Raw genomic sequence first — 18181 nt, 5'->3', positions numbered from 1 at the left:
AGAGATGTTTCTAAGGTAAGTATACTAGTTAAAGGTAGGATATATGTTTTAAAAGCACAATGGATTGAACAACACCTTTAAGCAATATGTTTGAAAAACACCCAGCCTACCCAGCTTTAAAAAGTTAACAATATTTTCCTCCTTACCAAGTAGGCCCTTCCCCTTCCCACATGGTTAGATGTTAAACTATTAATATCCTAGCCTAGGCTATTGCTATTTTGTCTGTATCTGGGGTTTTCTTCTGTTTTTTTTTCCTATAGCCTGAGAAAACAAAATACCAGTGAATTTTCCCTTTAAAAGGTCCCTTGGAATCCTCAATGCCATTTTGTCTCTCTTCTCAGTGCCTATATTCTTATCCCCCTGACTCTCTGCTTAGTCATTCATAAGTAGTCTGAAACAGGAAATATTTAACAGAAGAAAATAGTGAAGGTTTTGTTGAATAATTGAGATATGATTCATTTACTTGCCCCATGGACAGTGATCCCCTTTCTGCAATCTGTCAACTTCAGTTATAATTCTGTGTCTCTCTGTAAGATTAACTGAGCTATATCGAATTGGGAGCGTAAGGAATGCATTAAATTGGCCATTTGGTTTCTTTGCCCAGTTTTCCTTTGGAGTTCAAAGTGATTTATGGGAATGGATAGAAATTATGATGCCTGGAGATTACAATAAGCAAACTGGCATTTATTTTGTTTGTGTGTGCATATTTATACATTCAATGTATGGACTACAAAAGAAAGAAATAATGCAGGTGTCAAGAAAGTAATTAGAAATAGTAGACAATATTTTTTTTGTCCCTTTCACTTTTGAATGCTCTTTTTCTAGCTATATGTGCATTTTGTTGTGTCTATTGTAACCTATAGCCTTCAGGGATTAGCACCTAAAATATCCCATTCTTAGTGCTAGGACATGGTTTGCCAGTGTTCATATATTATTTTCCCAATATTTTAATGTCTTTTTATTAGCTGTAGTTGGAAGTGGTTAATGGAAAACAAAATGCTCTCTCATCAAAAATAAATTTTAGAAGATGACTCTCAAAATATTTGGAACTTTGATTTTGATCCTTTTTTCAAAATACCTGAAAATGGGGAAAGGTCTGAATTTGTCAGGCTAGACTATTATCTTTCCTTCTAATTTTAGACTTAATTTCAGTTACTCTTCTGTCCTAAGTAACTGAATGGTATGGATTCTGGAAAACTGCATCTCATCATTTTTTTTTTAATTTAATTTTTTTGGTATGTGTAGTTCTATTTTTAAGGTCATGGTGGGTTTGTGAAACTATCCTGTTGATAGTTCTGAAAAAGAGATGATACCTTCATTAACCTGGAGTCTTCCAGATGTGGTGGACTATAAATGGCAGAATATTGGCTATTAGACTATAAAATCCACTCCCCATCATGTAAGGAAGGCAGAGGATCTCCCTTAATATGCAGAATTCCTCTTCTGCATTGAAATTGCTCCACTTTCCAGAGCTTTTTGCCTCTTATATATATGATATCCATGTCATCTTACAGAGGAATTTTCATGGAAAGTTGTGTTTATGTATTACAGTTTTTCATGTCTTTGTTATGATCAGTCCCAATTACATTGTACATGTTGGTAACATCTAGAATCATCTTCTCCATTTGTTGTGGGTGGCCACAACAAATCTAATACGTTACGTTACGTTACGTTACATTACATTACATTACATTACATTACTGAACCTAATATATATTTCAAACATACTGTATCTGGAAGCACTAAATTGTGAGAAAACTTTCTCTCTGAGAGATAAGCAAAGCTTTAAAAAGGTAGACCTTTGGATGTGGGATTTAAGATAAAGCATTACTTTTTTCTTTCTAAGGGCAAGGAAGTTGAAGAATGGTGAGCCTTTTCACTTAAATTGGGTGTTAGAATAAAATGAGCCAATGGCCATCCTTACAGAGAAAAGTGAAAGAATCTGCCTCTAAAAGAAGATGAAAAAATGCAACAGTTTTGCCCAGTAGATTCAGAGTAAGAGCTTTTCTTTTCATTATCCCTTCTCTCACCAAGCAATAAATAACTTCCTTGAGAGATTTCCTTGAGAGTGCAATGATGACTGGATTATAAAGACAATTATGTGAGAAATGAAGATCAAGAAAAGTGGTATGGGTCATGTTAGAAGTGATTTGATTATTGTGTACCTTAATTCTTTCTCAGTGCTTTGGATCTCCTTATTCCTATGTGAGAACAAGTATCGCTCCTTCCAATGTGCCAGTCTTTAGGAACAAATACAGCTGAGGTTAATGGTCAGAAATATTGTAGCTCAGCTATGAAAAACTTTTATGGAGTTAGCACTGGAATATGAGCAGGCGTGAGTTGTAGGACAACCGGGAAAGGCCACTCTCCTGCCTTCAATTTACAACTTTAAGTAAGCTGCTGCTTCTGTTTGGCCAATGTGCTTCTGAAGAGTCCATCTGGTACTGTGTGTCTTATCTTTATTTATACAAAAGTTCAAACAAGAACTTCAACTGTTTGGAATATAACCAAATAAATTAACATAATTGGTTTGGGAGATATCTTATTACTGTGAACCACATTCCAACATAGCTTAGGATTGCAACAATACAGTATATGGTTATGGATGACTGGCCCTTAATTCTGTTTAGTTGTGGGGCATTTTTTAGCCTAACATGGTAACATGGATACTATATTGTATATGTTACGATGCACAAATCCAGCAAAACATCATACTTCTTGAGTATTAATTGAGAGTTAGACCCCTGTAATTTTCATGTATTTTGAAAGTATGCTGTGGTTATACACAAACTAGACAGGATTTCTCAAATAGTTTTTTGCAATGCAAATTAAAAATGTTTAAATAATTGTATCTCAGCAATTTCATAAGATATTTTTTCTTTGTTAAAAAATGAGAAACTCACAGTGTTCACCACACCGACTTTCTGTGCCAAGCTGCATGTGATTGGGATACATTATCTTCACTGTAAAGTTACTATACCATTAAAGTGTTGTAATTGGAAAACACAGTTTGAGCTGTTTTCCTGAAGGAAGCTGACTGAAACTGACTTTAAAAAGACATTCTGGTCCTCTTTTTAAAGTGCTGTACTGAAACTGAAAGACCAGACAGATAGCTTCTTCCAGAAGGGTCACAGTCTACGTGACATGATAAACATGGAGGGAAAAAAAAATGCAACCAGATGCAAGTACTAGTTCTCAATGTTACACATATTCTGTGTCATTTATGTTCAAAGAATGCCCCAGTGCTCTTGAATGTTTCTCATAAAGCACAAAGGTCTAAAGAGAGATTCTAAATTCTTGCTCAACTCAATACCCTTAGAATCATCCTACAAATCCTTGTACTGGGAAGGAAAAGGGGAGCCAGTGGGAAAGGCAATGTAGGAAGCAGTAATAACATAGATTTTCTCCCTTCCCACTCTTAGCAGCCTTGGATTACAAGTAGAGCTTACGCCCAAATAGGACTGTGATTGCAGCCATATCCTCTGATCTAGATAGGTAAGCCTCCCTGCCTTTCCCAATCTTTGTCCTTGGGGACCATGTGTGTCTTGCCAAAAGCTCTCTCTGCACTCAAAAGGCAAAAGTGTCCATTGCAATTGTACTCAGTTCTGTTCAGTCTTCACATGTCAGTAGAATTGCTTAGCTTAGTTATCATTCCACTATAGTCTGTGTGGTTTTTTTGTAAACAAATATAAAACAGACCTGGCAGTGCTTAAATTATGCATGCAGTCTGGGGTTTGTCGTTTTTTATGCCAGTGGGAGAAATTTAGATTTGGCTCTTATAAGACCGGTATGAAAATTACTGATGATACATATCCAGCAATGAGATATGACTTATTTAGTATGTCTCTTCTGGCCATAATCACATTTTAATGTGGTGTCTGCATTGCAACAAAACTCTCCTACTTCAAGTAGTCATCTTCCTTCTGCGCCGAGTGGAAAGATTTTAGGGATCTGCTTTAGGTTTCCGTTCAATCGGTTCACCTGTTTTTGCTTAAAGCTTAGCACATCTGCTTTATGTTACTGTTGGCTATTTTAAGATCCACTGCATGGTTAGTCAGAAGTTTTGGAAAAACAACAACAACAATGAGAATACTTGATTAACAACCCTTTGGCCCAGTTGCTTGTCTAGTTTCTAGCTGTGTGTGAATAGCACATTTGTGGTCATGTGGATTGCTGACTGTAATGAGACTGTTTTGTAAGCAATTGCTTGCTGGTCTAGCTAGCCTAGAGTGCAGTTTAATAGTATCTGCAGTGATCATTCAGATGCACCGCAGGCTTTGTACAGTCTTTCCAGTAGCCTCACTGCATTGTCTCTCAACATGGGGCCCTGCAGTTCCCTGTGAGAGAGGGACGTGTCACCCGAGCCAGATGTTTCCTTATTAGTTGCTGGGCAAAGGCAGCTGCATATGCATTTCTTGGATTTAACACCATCTCCTTTGAGCATTTTAAATTATGCTTCAAAATAATCAGACCATTAGAAAAGTGCCAAACTGTCGTACTTGGACATTAAAAACTTGGTGAGGCCATAGATCCAGTTCCCCTGTCCAAGAGCAGTGCAAATTTCTTCCTTTGTGGTTCTGAAATCTGAGTTAGAGGAAACTTCTTTTGGGAAGTAAAAGGCTAATTCGTTCTTCATGGCCTCTTCAGCTTTTGGCTTCTTTGCTTAAACTGATGCCAGTTGGAAGGATGAGTATTATCTGTTTCCATACACAAAGAGGAACTATTATCCATTAAATATGAATTCTGTGTGTTTATTTGAAAATGATGGGTCATGACAAATAAGAGTAATAGAAAAGCTCCACTTAAATGCTGACCTTTAATGCACAATTACATAATTAGAATCCAGTGCTAGATGCCCTCAATAAGACAGGTACTTCCCGTTGAGATTCTGCTCTTCAAATTTAGTAAGCTCTAAGCGCTTAATCAGCTAAATAAGTTCCTTATTTTATTTTTGAATACTTGGAGAGAAGAGAGCTAAGGGCGGAAAGTTATGCTTTAAATATAAAGGCCCAATTCTAATTGCCAGTTCTTCATTGTAATGTCTTTTTACTTCGCACTGTAATTGTTTTGGTTTTGATTTGTTATGTAATACACTGTGTTATGGGATATGAGTTTATTTTTTTATACTGTGAATGTTGTATTGTTTGATATTATTTTATGGTGTAATAAATATAAATTAACAACTACAACAAAGCTAAGTATTTTTCCCTCTCCAAAAGCGTTTACATGTATACACTCTTTCTAAACTATATCAGATGTCAAAATACTGATGTCAAATGCTGTAAAATATACTAGAAAGTTTCATCTTCACAGTTATTTACCACAATTTCCTCCCTCCCCCTCCCCGTCCCCGTCCCCTTCCTCTATAGTATGCTAGAAATCAGTCTGTAGAATTTTCCATAATTGTGAGTTATGCTTCTCTTCCCTGGTCAATTGCACAAGTGTAAAAGTTTTTTGAAGAGAATCCTGGCTGAAGGCTTTTCTGCATGACAAGTCATTAATGGAAAGGCATTCTGCTGAGCAGGTCTTGTTCAAAGAGCATAATATACCCTGAGTTACCACTAACGGGTTGCCATTAATGTCGCCATTATCAGTCGTCTTGCTTTAGCAATCTTATTTGTGAGCTTTCATTTGTTCTTATGTCTGTGGATATAAAGGAAGTTCTTGCAACAGATCCTCACTGAAGTTTCATATTTGTCCAAACGAGTTCTGTGAGCAAAGTAACAGAGCATTATGATGTTGTTACAGGTTGAAGCTCTCTAATGAAGAAATTCGGCAGGCAATTTTGAAAATGGATGAAGAAGAAGACTTGGCAAAAGATATGTTGGAGCAGGTGAAAAGACTTTGCCACTAACATACTTCAGGGGTAAAAGGAGAGTGCCTTCCGCTTCTCATTAGCTTCCTCTTCTCAGCAAGCCACTTGTATAAACAAGTTTGCCAGCACGATGGTCAGATTACTTTCAGATTGTTTCCTCCGAAGTTCCTCAGTGCCTCATCATTGGTTGAGGAGTATAATAAGGGTGTCAGGTAGATTGTTACTAATGTCTCTGTGTTGTGATAGAAGAGTTATGGATGCTGAAGATGAAAAATATAGGGAGAAAAATTCTTAAAATCTGGGAGAAGGAAAGAAGGCAGGAGGAATAATATGGTGTGTAGAAGCCTGGGGGTCACAATTGGTATTTCACAACAGCAGCAAACTCATTAGACAAGACTGTGTTCTTACTGGGGAGCATTTTAAAATACATTCTTTCTAACTTTTGCAAATGTGGTCTAGTGGTTAAGGCAACGGGCTAGGAACCAGGAGACTGAGAGTTCTAGTCCCGCCTTAGGCATGAAAGCCGGCTGGGTGACCTTGGGCCAGTCACTCTCTCTCAGCCCAACCCACCTGACAGGGTTGTTGTTGTGGGGAAAGTAGGAGGAGGAAGGAGTATTAGGTATATTCGCTACCTTGAGGTATTTATAAAAATAATAAAGGCGGGATATAAATAAAATAAAAATAAATAATAAACACTTTAATCACTGGACAAAATTCAGTGTTGTACCTCTAGCTGTGTTTTTTCATATAATTCTTCAATATTTTGCTAGCCAGTGAATATCATTCTGGGCAACTAGAGTTTTTAAAAAATTAGTTCATCTTGCTGAAATTGGCGTTAATATATTATGAAGATAACCAACTTCTCTGACCTCAGGGATCATAATATTCTGCAGATGTGAGTCCATGACTGGAATACTCTCCTTCTCACATACATATATAGGGAAGACAAGTTTGACAATTAAGTTGACATCATACAGCAATAAGGGACCAATAGTCTGGGACATGTATTTCCAGATGGTATAATGCATCCTTCTTCAAGCTGGATGCTCTCCAAATTTGTGCATATTATTAAAAATTCTGGGATTCTCAAAGCACACATATCTGGAGGGTGCCCAAGTCCATGGAGCATGATATAAGGTTATAAGTTTGAGCAAGGGTAAGGATATTAGACCCCTCCTCATATTTTTCCCATAACCACCTTGTGAAATGTTGGGTTGAAAGGCTGACTCAAACCATTTAGTGAGCTTCCATAGTGAAGGTGAACTTGAAACTGGATCTTCTACAGCAACACCATTTTGAGCCAGTTTGGTCTAGTGGTTAAGGCAATGGGAGTTGGTCTAGTGGTTAAGGGAACCAGGAGACTGAGTTCTAGTTCTGCCTTAGGCATAAAAGCCGGCTGGGTGATCTTGGGCCAGTTCATCTCTCTCAGCCCAACTCACCTCACAGGGTTGTTGTTGTGGGGGAAAGAGGAGGAAGGAGTATTAGGTACGTTTGCCGCCTTGAGTTATTTATAAAAATAATAAAGGCAGGATATTTTTTTTTAAAAAACACTAGTTATTCTTATTCCCTTTCCATTCCTCAGATGTCTTGTCTGGGGGAATGCATTCATATGTATTTCATCTCTCCTGTTAATTTGCTGTTGCAGTCTTGACCACTTAAAACACTGTGCTGTTTTAAATGTACCACTATTTACTACTAAAGAATCCCTTGGGTTCTACTGAAATGCCTTGGGTATTCCAAGGACAATTAGAGAATGGGTATAAAACCTTTTAAATCAGAAAGTGACTTGAAGTGTCACACATTTATCGCATGGAGTATATTCATGAGACAGGATTATTTGTATGAGGAATGGAGAGTGCTTTGAATTTGAAAGGAAAACGGTGCTTCAGAGCACACTGAGGCATGAACATTGCACCTGTCGGCAGCTCTTTAGACCTAACTGGTCTTTTCCCAGGATCACGTGCAAGTCCTGAAGGGCAGCTGAACTGCTTTAAGGAGTTGCTAACAGGTGCTATGTGCCCCCATGCTCCGAAGCATCTTTTAAAATCCAAAACAATGCACAGCCGTGTGTGTGTGTGTGTGTGTGTGTGTGTACCTTTAACAAAGCAATAATTAGGGATGATGGGGACATTCTTGGATTTAGCGGCTGGCTAATACATATAGTATGTTTAAGAAGTGGGGCACATGTTACACTTTCTAATGGATTGAAGTTCAGCTACTTCCCAGTGATACTGGGTTTTTTTAATTTCCGTTGCCAAGGTCTGAGGCCAGAGATGGTTAATTTTAATTAACTTGTATTTACCTGTTCACAGTTTTTCACTTTTGGGTGGCAGCTAGGACTTCTTTCATTACCATGACCTCATCTATGGCCCAGTAACACTTAAGCTACTTCTTAGGATAATTAATGAATTGGTAAACAAGCAAATAAACCAGGCTGATCTTCCAGCATATTTTGCTGGCAGTTGACTCCGGTAGTTGCGGCAACTGGATGCGTCAGGCCAAAGCATTAGTCCTACTAGATAGGTCAAAAATCTGTTGCTGAATGAATGAACTGTGATTTGAGTTCAACCCATAAATGCATGGATGGAGCACCCTATGTATCTAGTCATATAGACATTGTTCATTATCTTTCTGAAGCAGTCATTTTAGAAATGTCCTGGAGGGGATAGAGGGGAGAATAGACAGAACTTTGTACTGGAGGAGGAACGGGACCAACGCTTTTAGTGCTTTATTTACAGTGCTGCACTCTGAACGGCCTTATTTGTCAAAGAAGTTCTTTATTAAGTATCAACAACATACACAGCAAATAGTGGCTGGAAGTGAGAAATCCTACATGGAATTACAAAGTATATAACAAAGTCACAGTGGGAAGACAAAGAATCAACCAAAAGTTTCAGGAAGGTTATTTTGATAGCTGCAGCTGCATTGCTTCAAAAATACTATTATATCAGGATTCGGAGCAGCACTTTCTCTCAGATGAATCTTTTAGCTCATGTATGTGCTTTCTATCTCTTTGCCTCGTTGGTTGCTTCATGTTGTGCGTATTGTTGTTTTTTTTAAATAAAACACCCTTGCGGTTCCAGCTACTAAAGTTTGTTCCGGAGAAGAGTGATGTTGACCTGTTGGAAGAACATAAGCATGAGATTGACCGAATGGCACGAGCAGATCGTTTCCTCTATGAAATGAGCAGGTGCATATATACACACACACACACACACACTTAGGTCTGTTTGCATGTGATGGAGAATGAGAAGAAGAAAGAAAGGGAGGGAATATTGCAATGTAAATTATATATAAGAGTACAGCCCTCATAATTCCTAGACATCACGACCTTGCTAACTTGCAATTATGGAAGTTACCCTAATACATTGAGAATACCAGGTTGGAGAAGGCTGATACAACACAATATTTCAAATAATATCATTGTAGTTTAAAACTTCTCTTATTAAGTATCTTTATTTGTCAATGAAATTCAATCACCTGCCTTTTCTATTTAAATGATATAATGAATGTTATAATGTATTTAAGTAACAGGCTCTGTCCTTGTATGACTTGCTCCGTTGTGCAATGGAATTGGAAGCTTGAGGCTCAAGTTAGTTAGGCCCTAAGAGTGGCCCGTATAAAATACTGGAAATGTACTAGGCAAATATTTCTTTTATTGAACTGGAAGCTTCTTCCTTCTCTTTTTCCCCCGTATTCGATGTCTCAATACCTTGTTCTTCAGGGGAATAGAAATGCATGACTGTTATGAGATTAAGGATTGACCCTTTTTAGCAAGACCTTGTCACCAAGCGAAGCAGCTGATAACATTTTTTTCTCATATTCATGGATTTCAGTTGCTCTAGTAATAAAACAGATTATGAATAAAAGTGGATTGATCTTACAGGTATTCTGTTTTGCTGAAAGACATATTGAAATGCAGCTTAAATCTCTTGCTCCCTTCTTTCCAGGATTGACCACTACCAACAAAGACTTCAAGCATTATTCTTTAAGAAGAAGTTTCCAGAGAGGCTTGCTGAAGCTAAGCCAAAAGTGGAAGGTAAGTTATATTCTTTACAAACAGTAACACATTTCATGTGTCAGAGGGTGTCATCCTGCCCAAGGGACACTGTGCAGTGAAGCATTCTGTGCAAGCTTAAGCAAAAGAAAATTGATGCCACTGTGATTTGTGTTCCAAATTGAGCAGCCTCAGTTTTCTGCCTCTTTGGCAGGATCCCAGCTCTTTGGTGGGCTGGATGGAGCACAACAGGCCTGGGGATGCATCAAGATTACTGCAGAGGAAAGCTTGTCCCAACCCTTCCTTCCTCAACAATCTCATTTCCTAGTATTAGCGAGGGGGTTGGTGATGGAGCAGGCAGGGAGTGCGGATTCCCCCTTCTGCTCTATGCATTCTGATTTGTAATGCAAAATCTCTTTGGTAACATTCTTGCATAACCCAGAAGCTTTTCTGCAAAACTAGAACCTCCCAAATAAACATGTTCAGTGGTATATTTCCACACAGTATTGCACTTCCTATGTTGAAAAGTGAGAGAGGAGCTTTGGGTTTAGAAAAATGTAATACACATAGTTAGAGAGATCCCACCCCCACATCGCCCCTTTCAAACAATCATCATTCCAGTATGTCAGTCTAAGGGTACCTCTTGTCTCTTTCAGCTATTCTCCTGGCCTCCAGAGAGCTCATCCGCAGCAAGCGCCTGAAGCAGCTGTTGGAGGTTGTGTTGGCCTTTGGCAATTACATGAACAAGGGACAAAGAGGAAATGCATATGGCTTTAAGGTTTCCAGCCTGAATAAAATTGCGGACACCAAATCTAGCATAGATAAGTAGGTTCACTTACTAATGATAAGTATTCTACACTGTACTTTGCTAAAAATTCTCAAGGGAGTTTTCATAATATAAAAACAATTAAAAGACAGCTTATTAATTTTGTACATCATACGTAAGCATGTGCATCTGGAAAGTTTTGACATCAAAAGAGGTGGCATTCTACATAATTCATTTTGGTTCAAGCTTGAAACAGAGAAAATAGCCTTGCACAAAAGGATAATTCTGCCAGTCTTGAAAATAACAACAGTTACTCCAGACTGAAGAAGTAAAAGGCAGCAATGTTTTTAAAGCTGAAAGAAAAATCTCTGCAAGGCTAAAATTATTGGTGGTATGTGAACAATTTTGAGCTGAAGTTTTTTAGCGCACACATGGGAGTAAAAAAAAAAAACCCAACTCATCTTCAGGGAATGATAAATCTTTAAAATCTAAGAGGTGGATTATTTATCTCTGTATAGTCAGTAGCCAGCACTTTCTTTTGAAACTGTCTTTGCTGCTGCAAGAAACTACTGACTGTACTTGATTTCTGTAACTGTTTTATTCCACAGTCCTTCTATCCAATGACCTTTGGTCGTTAGAAAGAGAATGCTTTGTTTTTCATTCTGAGGGCATCCATAAATATATGTGCCATCCTTCTATATCAGTAGGAGTGAACCTGTTGTTTTTCTGTAGCATAAAAAAAAAGTTACTTTAAAAGAAGGGAGGGCGGTGAGCTTCTCTAGATGGCTATTAGGAATGTTAATTTTTCTAATCCAGATTGTCAGCACCTCTTCCCTGCCCTTCCAAATTGTAGACATGCTGTCCCACTTTCACAGTTGAAGAATGGGGCTCATAAGATAGGCACTTCCATCCCCAGATGAAAAATAATGTCTCAGGGACCTGGGCAAATGGAAGACTCTTTGTTTGGGAAATACATACACAAACAAAACAAGGTAGTCATTGAGTAGCCTTCTTGGAAGCCTGGGATGTTTTGCTGGGAGACTTTTGTTCAGTGTTGAGTCATTTGCAAATAATCATTTGAGCCTTCAGGGCAGAGGTGGGGAACATCTAGTCCACCAGATGTTGTTGAAATCTCAGAATGTGAAGGGTGCTGGCAGTCATCATACTGTACTATGCATCTGAAGGACAAAACATTCCTCACTCTTACTGTAAGGGAAAAGATGGGCTTTGTAAAATATTAAATTCAATTAATAAAAGCATTTACATGGCTGCCCAACTCAGATAAAGTGAGTCTGGGTGGTATCCAAAAAAGGAAGAGGAATCAAGCCAACAAATACAAAAAGAAACAATACCTACCTATCAAAACAATAAAATGGCAATCAGAGCTGAAATATACTGGAACTCTTTAGACTGAGGACTACTCAGCCTGAGTAGGCCTGGGGAGGTAGCTGTTAGGAGAGAGAAAATTACAGCAATTTTATTTTAAAAATACATATGCTGATAATAAGAGTCTGATTTCATTTTAAGCTTTTCAGATATAGCATGGTAATTTTGGGGGAGATGGGCGATGGCTAAATTTGATCAATAAAATAAATAAATAAATAACCCTTATGATCTTGCTTCCAGTCTCATTCTTTCCTGTTTTTTTCTTAGAAATATTACATTATTACATTACTTGATTATGATCTTTGAAAAGAATTACCTAGATATCCTTGACATACAGTCTGAACTGCAATATCTTCCAGAAGCAGCAAAAGTCAAGTAAGTGGTGATACAGCTGGGTAATGGCAGTCTCTTGATGAATAATTATGTTGAGATGTGTTTATAATTTATAGATCAGCATTCTAAGTAAAGGGGATATATGGAAGCAGATATCATAGTTATCCGTCAAAAATGCTCTTGAGTATTACTGAGAATAAATACTCTGTTTCAGAGTATTTGATTCTAAACAGGAAGTGGCCTAGGATGATAGCCCAAGACTAGATGGGCCGTAAAAACTTGATTGGCAATAAATTAATTTATATTTTTAATATTTAATAATTAAATATTCAATAAGTATTAATATTCTTATTAGCCCATGAACCCCAAAGAAAGAGAGAGAGTGCATTTTACTTGCCTTTTTTAATGTGGGAATGTCCCAAAGTATAAGTTTGTCATGTGAATAAGGATCAAAATTGTACTTCTATCTCAATGTATTTTTAATATGTCTTGTAATCTTTAATGCTCAAAATATTGTAGAATTATGAATAAAAGAAGAACCAAGCTCTTATAATAATATCAGAGGGTTCACATAATAACTTTCTAATTGTGCTTATAATAGTTTTTGATCACTTGGATTCTGTAGAAAAAAACAGAAAATATATGACCATTGATAAAACTGAAAGTCAGGATTTTTTTTGATTTTTTTTTAAAAAACAGCAATCAGTCAAGTTAGTAAGAAATATCTTAAATTTTGTAAGTTTCTGTTCCAGTAATCCTTTTTCACTGATTTGAAGAGGCTGTTTGATTCACACTGTGGCTCTATACAACTGTATCTGAAAGTAAATCTTAAAGATTTGAAGGTCAATAAATTCTAGTGATTTCAGAGGGGCTAAAGAACATGTAGAGAACTGTACTATTTCCTCATTGACTTATTTTGAAGATGCTGATGTTTTGAATAGTGCATATTACACATGCAGTTTGGGTTTTAGCTCATGCATTCAATTAGGTATCTGATATACAGTGATTGTATTCAATGCATTAATTTGATTTCATTTTGTATGCTAAATTGTAGCCCTTCTACTTCTAGAAAAAGATTTAATGATCAAAATGTATTAAGTTAACAAACATAAAGGAGAAGTGTAACATAACCCAGATGAAGTACATTTAAACCAGGAAAAAATCAAAAGGTTTTCACCTATCACAAAAATATATTAAGGTCCAGTAGGTGCATAGGTAGACTAAGGATGAAAAACAATTCTGCTTTAGTTCCTGTTGGGGAAAAATAATCACTTCAGTAGATCTATGGGGGAGATTAAATAGTAGCCAGAATTAAGTCCAAGCAGGACTTGTCTGGGGGAAAATATCTATAGTTGGTACTGAATCTTGTTGTATTTACTTTCTAAACTTTATGGGATGACCAACAGTATCTTCTGTTGTTATTTTATCTACTTATTTTTCCATTCAAAAATCTAACATATACTAACAACAGTGCTGGACTCTTTAAAGATGAAAAGTTTCTCCCACAGGGCTTCCATTCTAAGAGTCAGTGTAAGTTCCATTCATCCCCAGAACAAACATTTGCCATACTGAAATCTGACCCCAAAGTGGATGGTTTAACCAATTTAGCCTATCTTGGTCAGTTAATCCTAAATGGAACACATAATTATTTTGATTTTAAGTCATGGAGGAAAGTAAAGATAAAATCAATACTTGAAGTAGGGGCTAGAAACAGTGGGGAACTGTAAAGCTGATGAAAACATTTGCAGTATGTCCATGCTATCTAGCCTCAATCCAGAGATAGTTGAATGTTACTTTCTCTGAGAGCATCTGCTTTAAACAGTTAAATAAGGTGGCAGCAGCTTTAATGAGTTGTCCTTTAAAGCAGCTGTGTCTCTTTTTAGACTCACACAGAAGGCTGAAAAGCTGTTTAAAGAGATGCTGTGCCTATCCTGTGCATTTAGAAACATCTCTTCTAAATCATTTTCAGAGCATGCATAGCCCTAAAAATAGTTAATTGTTGGTATAAGTAATGTTTATGATCTGAGTCAGATGGATCTCCTGGAGCTACCTTCTTTTGTGTTTTAAGCAATTAGCAATTAATGAATAACGTTTCTATCATGCCTTTCCACAATAGATGCTTAGAGTGACTGGCAACATAGCTATTTTTATTTTTAGAAACTCATCAAAATAGAATCTGCTTAGTAAACATAAGAACACCAGCTAATAGCAAACAAGGACTCCTGCACTTCGTTTAAGCTGGTCAGATGAAAAGGCTTAGTTGTGTTCACAGCTCTGGTAGCCTGCCTCCTCTATTGCAGATACCCTGAGGCCAAATTGCAAACTTTTGAAGAGTCTAAAGTCTGAAACTTTCTCTTAAAAGCCAGTGAACAGCAGAATGGACACCTTCCTCTGTTCTCTTAGCATCTGCTGTGTGGCTGGTGCTGGGGGAAAAATATTAGACTGGAAGGACCGATCGTCTTCTGTACTTCAGCAGTTCCTCTACTTCTCCTGTAACACTGCACTTTTGTTTTAAGCCACTCTCTCTCTCTGTCTCCTTGCAGCCTAGTGGAGTTGGAGAAGGAAGTTAATAACATAAAGACTGGGTTGAAAGCTGTTGAAGCTGTAAGTATGTCATAATTTCGAAACACACTCTTTTAAAAATGTCCCACCAGGGATCTGGAGCAGAGGGTGTTTTGGTGAGAGAAGAAGGAGCTTTTCTTTCTTTGTCAAGCAAAGCCTGTTTCTCTGAGACCATCACCCCCCCACACACACCCAATGTCTCTTGTAAAAGCCGGTGTGACGATATTAACAGATGTGCAGGGAAGTTTGTTTGATCTGGGGCTGAGAGCAGGGGAATGGGAGTTTGACAAACAGTGTTAATTCAAATGTTGAATACTTTTTTCTTCTTTCAGAGACTTTTAGTCTCTGAGCAGGTGTTAGATGTGGCCTCTGTAGATAGGTCTACTCAGGTGGGGTGTAGCCTAAGTATTAAGGCATTTATTACCTGCCAGAATGATTCCCAAATAGGGAGGGAACGGGCAGAGCAAGCCTGAAAGGAGACAGCCACAATGCTATAACAACCTTCCCCAACCCAGTGCTCTCCAGATGCCTTGATCTTTAATTCTCCAGGTGGGAATTACTGAAGTCCAACATCCCTAGAGGGCCCCGCAACCAGGGAAGATTACTGTATAGTTTTAAACTAGTTGTTACATTAGGCAGTAAACACAGCTGCATCCTACTCAAAGCCTTTAAGCATGATTCTTTTTTTCCCCTAGAATGCCCTCTGCCCTTTTAATGTCCTAACCAAACCTTGTATGTGATATACAGTAGATGCATAGATTGTAGGGAGCTGTCTAAGATCAGTCCAGAGATTACTGGCATTTATTCAGGTTGTAAGGCAGGAGTCTTTTGCCTCCCTTTCTGCGTGCAAATACTGTTTTATGAATGAGCCATGGCATTTCACTCCATTTCTGGCCTTTCTCTAATTCTTGCATGCAAATTGAATGGAAAAAAAAATCCTTTATAGCTTGTTTTAAAAAATAAGGCCTTGGAATATTGCAAGCCTGTCTTTTAGGGAGTAGCTCAGACTTTGAATAGTCCTTCTATTTTCTGCTTTAGTTTTATAGGCTTTGGGGTAATGTCTGCAGAATCACACGGAACTCGTAAGGAATGGAGCCAACCAGCTTTTGGAAGCAGAAAGACTTAGTCATACCAGGATTCCTCAGGGTATTGCAGATGGGTGAACCGGGGATAGGAGCTAGAGCCAGTAACATCTCCTTTCTCACCTTATCTCTGTCATGGGCTTTCTGTGTGGCCTTCCTTAGGCTGTCTTTGCCTCCCACCTGTGACTTGGGACAGCTGAATTAGTCTGCAATATCAAACATCCTCCTAAGATTAAATATTCGCAGCAAGCAAGAGCATTTTAGAGGCATATCATTTCATCTGTTTTCTCTTACTGAGATACTTGTTTGCAAACACTAGGACTGTTTTCAGTCATTTCCTTAAGAGAGTTGGCGCAGCCCTCTGGAGAATAGTGAGATGTTAATGCCAAGCTTTACTATATGTTTACTGCATGTTTCATTTACAAGGAATGGTTTTAACACAGGATTGTAACATATACCTAGTCACCATATAATGGGTGAACTAGCCATTGGTAGTGCTTGTGTTAGTAGACATAGGATATATTCCAGGCACAGAATAGCACTTTTCCCCCTTAGACCTGTAAATACCATGCTCCCACATGAGGTCATTTAGGAAGAGTGGGTAGATGGGAAAATTATGACACTCCCTTGTTTTCACTCCCTTCTCTAGTAGATTAATCTGCAAGATCTCAGCTGATTGAATTAAATCATTTTCGTTTTTATTTGCTGCTCTTCTGTTTACCTGCAAGTGGTCATTTCGGTCCTTATTGTTAGACAAAAAGATATTTAGCAATTTTTTGACCATACAAGTAAGGACTCGTCTAGGTGAGAGGAGTCCCTTGATTGTGCTAGCTTTTTGGTATGCTGGAAGTGGCATCAATTCCTTGCTGCTCCTGAAGGGTGAAAAACCTACAGTATCACAGATTATCCAACCATCTTTAGTCCCTGTTAGACACATCCAGCCTTCTTTGTAACATACATTCAGAGTAAATTTGGGAATCCACTCCAAATTCTACTGCCAAGTTTAAGTAACACCCTTTGCCCTGTTGCTGTTCTTCATGCTACAGATTAGATCTCCCCTTGACTCATAAGTCCTCAGAAAAGGTATGTGTATGGGAGACACATGCATCAATCCTCAATGTGTGTTTTAATATAATTTTAAAGCCAAATTTCATAGGGATTCAAGCAGTGGCAAACACTTGGTCAGTTTCCTTGCTAAGCCTGAGAAGGTAGTTCTCAAACACTCGGTGTACTGCCTGACAAGTTCACTTTGCCAGACCCCATCTTCTAGAACAGGCAGAATTTTTAGCTTGATAAGAAAGCCCTGTGTGTCCCAGTAACTCCGTGATGGCTGCTTTGTGAAAGCAAGAGATTGCAGGATGCAATTCTTGAGCAGTAAACCACTTGCTCTCAACTTGCCCAATGTCCTTGCGGTACCTTCTCCTTCCTCTTCTTGGCCAAGTGCTTTTTCCCCATTCATGCACCAGTTCCTTTCCCTCCCATATCACTTTATTATTATTTTAAAACTTGGCAGCCAGCATCTCCCTGTGTAGCTTATTCATTTCACTTTGCGGGGAGGGATATGTAAAAATGTAGCACTGTAACAACAATAGAAGGCTGTTGTTGGGAGGAGACGACAGGAAAAGAGAAAAAAAGGTGCAACTGTTGACTACATTCCAACATGTTCTCGCCACAGTCCTGGCACTGACAGTGGGGAGGGTTCTTCAAGGCCCCTTCTTACAAACATCAGACTAAAAATAGGTTCACAGTCAGCTGCTCACAGAGGCACTTTGTAATCCGTCGCTTCCCAGGGTTGGCAGCACCATTTAAAAATGAGATGTGAGCTGAGCTTTGAGAAACTTCACAGACTACAGCCAGCAAGGCAAAGTAAATCAAAATGGAAAGCTGTAAACCCTCACTGCTCTTTATGAGGACTGCTGCCAAGGCATCAGCTCTTTTGCCAATGGCATTTTAACTTTTATGGGACTGGCTTTGCTGTAAAACTTTCAGACTAACAGTAGAAAGCAAGATTTTTAAACACACATCTTAACTTGGGCACTCTCTATAACGTTGATTTCTTAAATTTTTCCTCAAAGCAAAGTATAGAGTAAACAATGTCCTAAACAGTGCCCTCCAAAGGTGCTTATTCTAGTTAAAACTGAAAGCAGTAAATAAGCCATTATTGTAAAAAAAAACCATCAGTGTTTATGGGTTGTCAAAGGAGTTTGCTGCCTCAGCTTAGAAAAGAACAGGGGAATAGG

General features: G+C 38.2%; 1 protein-coding gene across 4 annotated transcripts in view; it reads left to right on the top strand.

The window, feature by feature from the left end:
* DAAM2 (dishevelled associated activator of morphogenesis 2) overlaps positions 1-18181 on the top strand; it is a 183557-nt gene that overhangs the window by 150876 nt on the left and 14500 nt on the right. For all 4 annotated transcript variants that reach the window (XM_063304775.1, XM_063304783.1, XM_063304761.1 and 1 more), the window contains 6 exons: positions 5749-5833; positions 8899-9005; positions 9766-9854; positions 10469-10637; positions 12232-12339; positions 14841-14901. In XM_063304775.1, coding sequence (XP_063160845.1) covers positions 5749-5833; positions 8899-9005; positions 9766-9854; positions 10469-10637; positions 12232-12339; positions 14841-14901 — 619 coding nt within the window. The remainder of the gene's footprint in view (positions 1-5748; positions 5834-8898; positions 9006-9765; positions 9855-10468; positions 10638-12231; positions 12340-14840; positions 14902-18181) is intronic.

The sequence above is a fragment of the Candoia aspera genome, chromosome 1, assembly GCF_035149785.1.
Source record: "Candoia aspera isolate rCanAsp1 chromosome 1, rCanAsp1.hap2, whole genome shotgun sequence".
Lineage (NCBI taxonomy): Eukaryota > Metazoa > Chordata > Lepidosauria > Squamata > Boidae > Candoia > Candoia aspera.
This window is presented reverse-complemented; position numbering and strand designations above follow the sequence as displayed.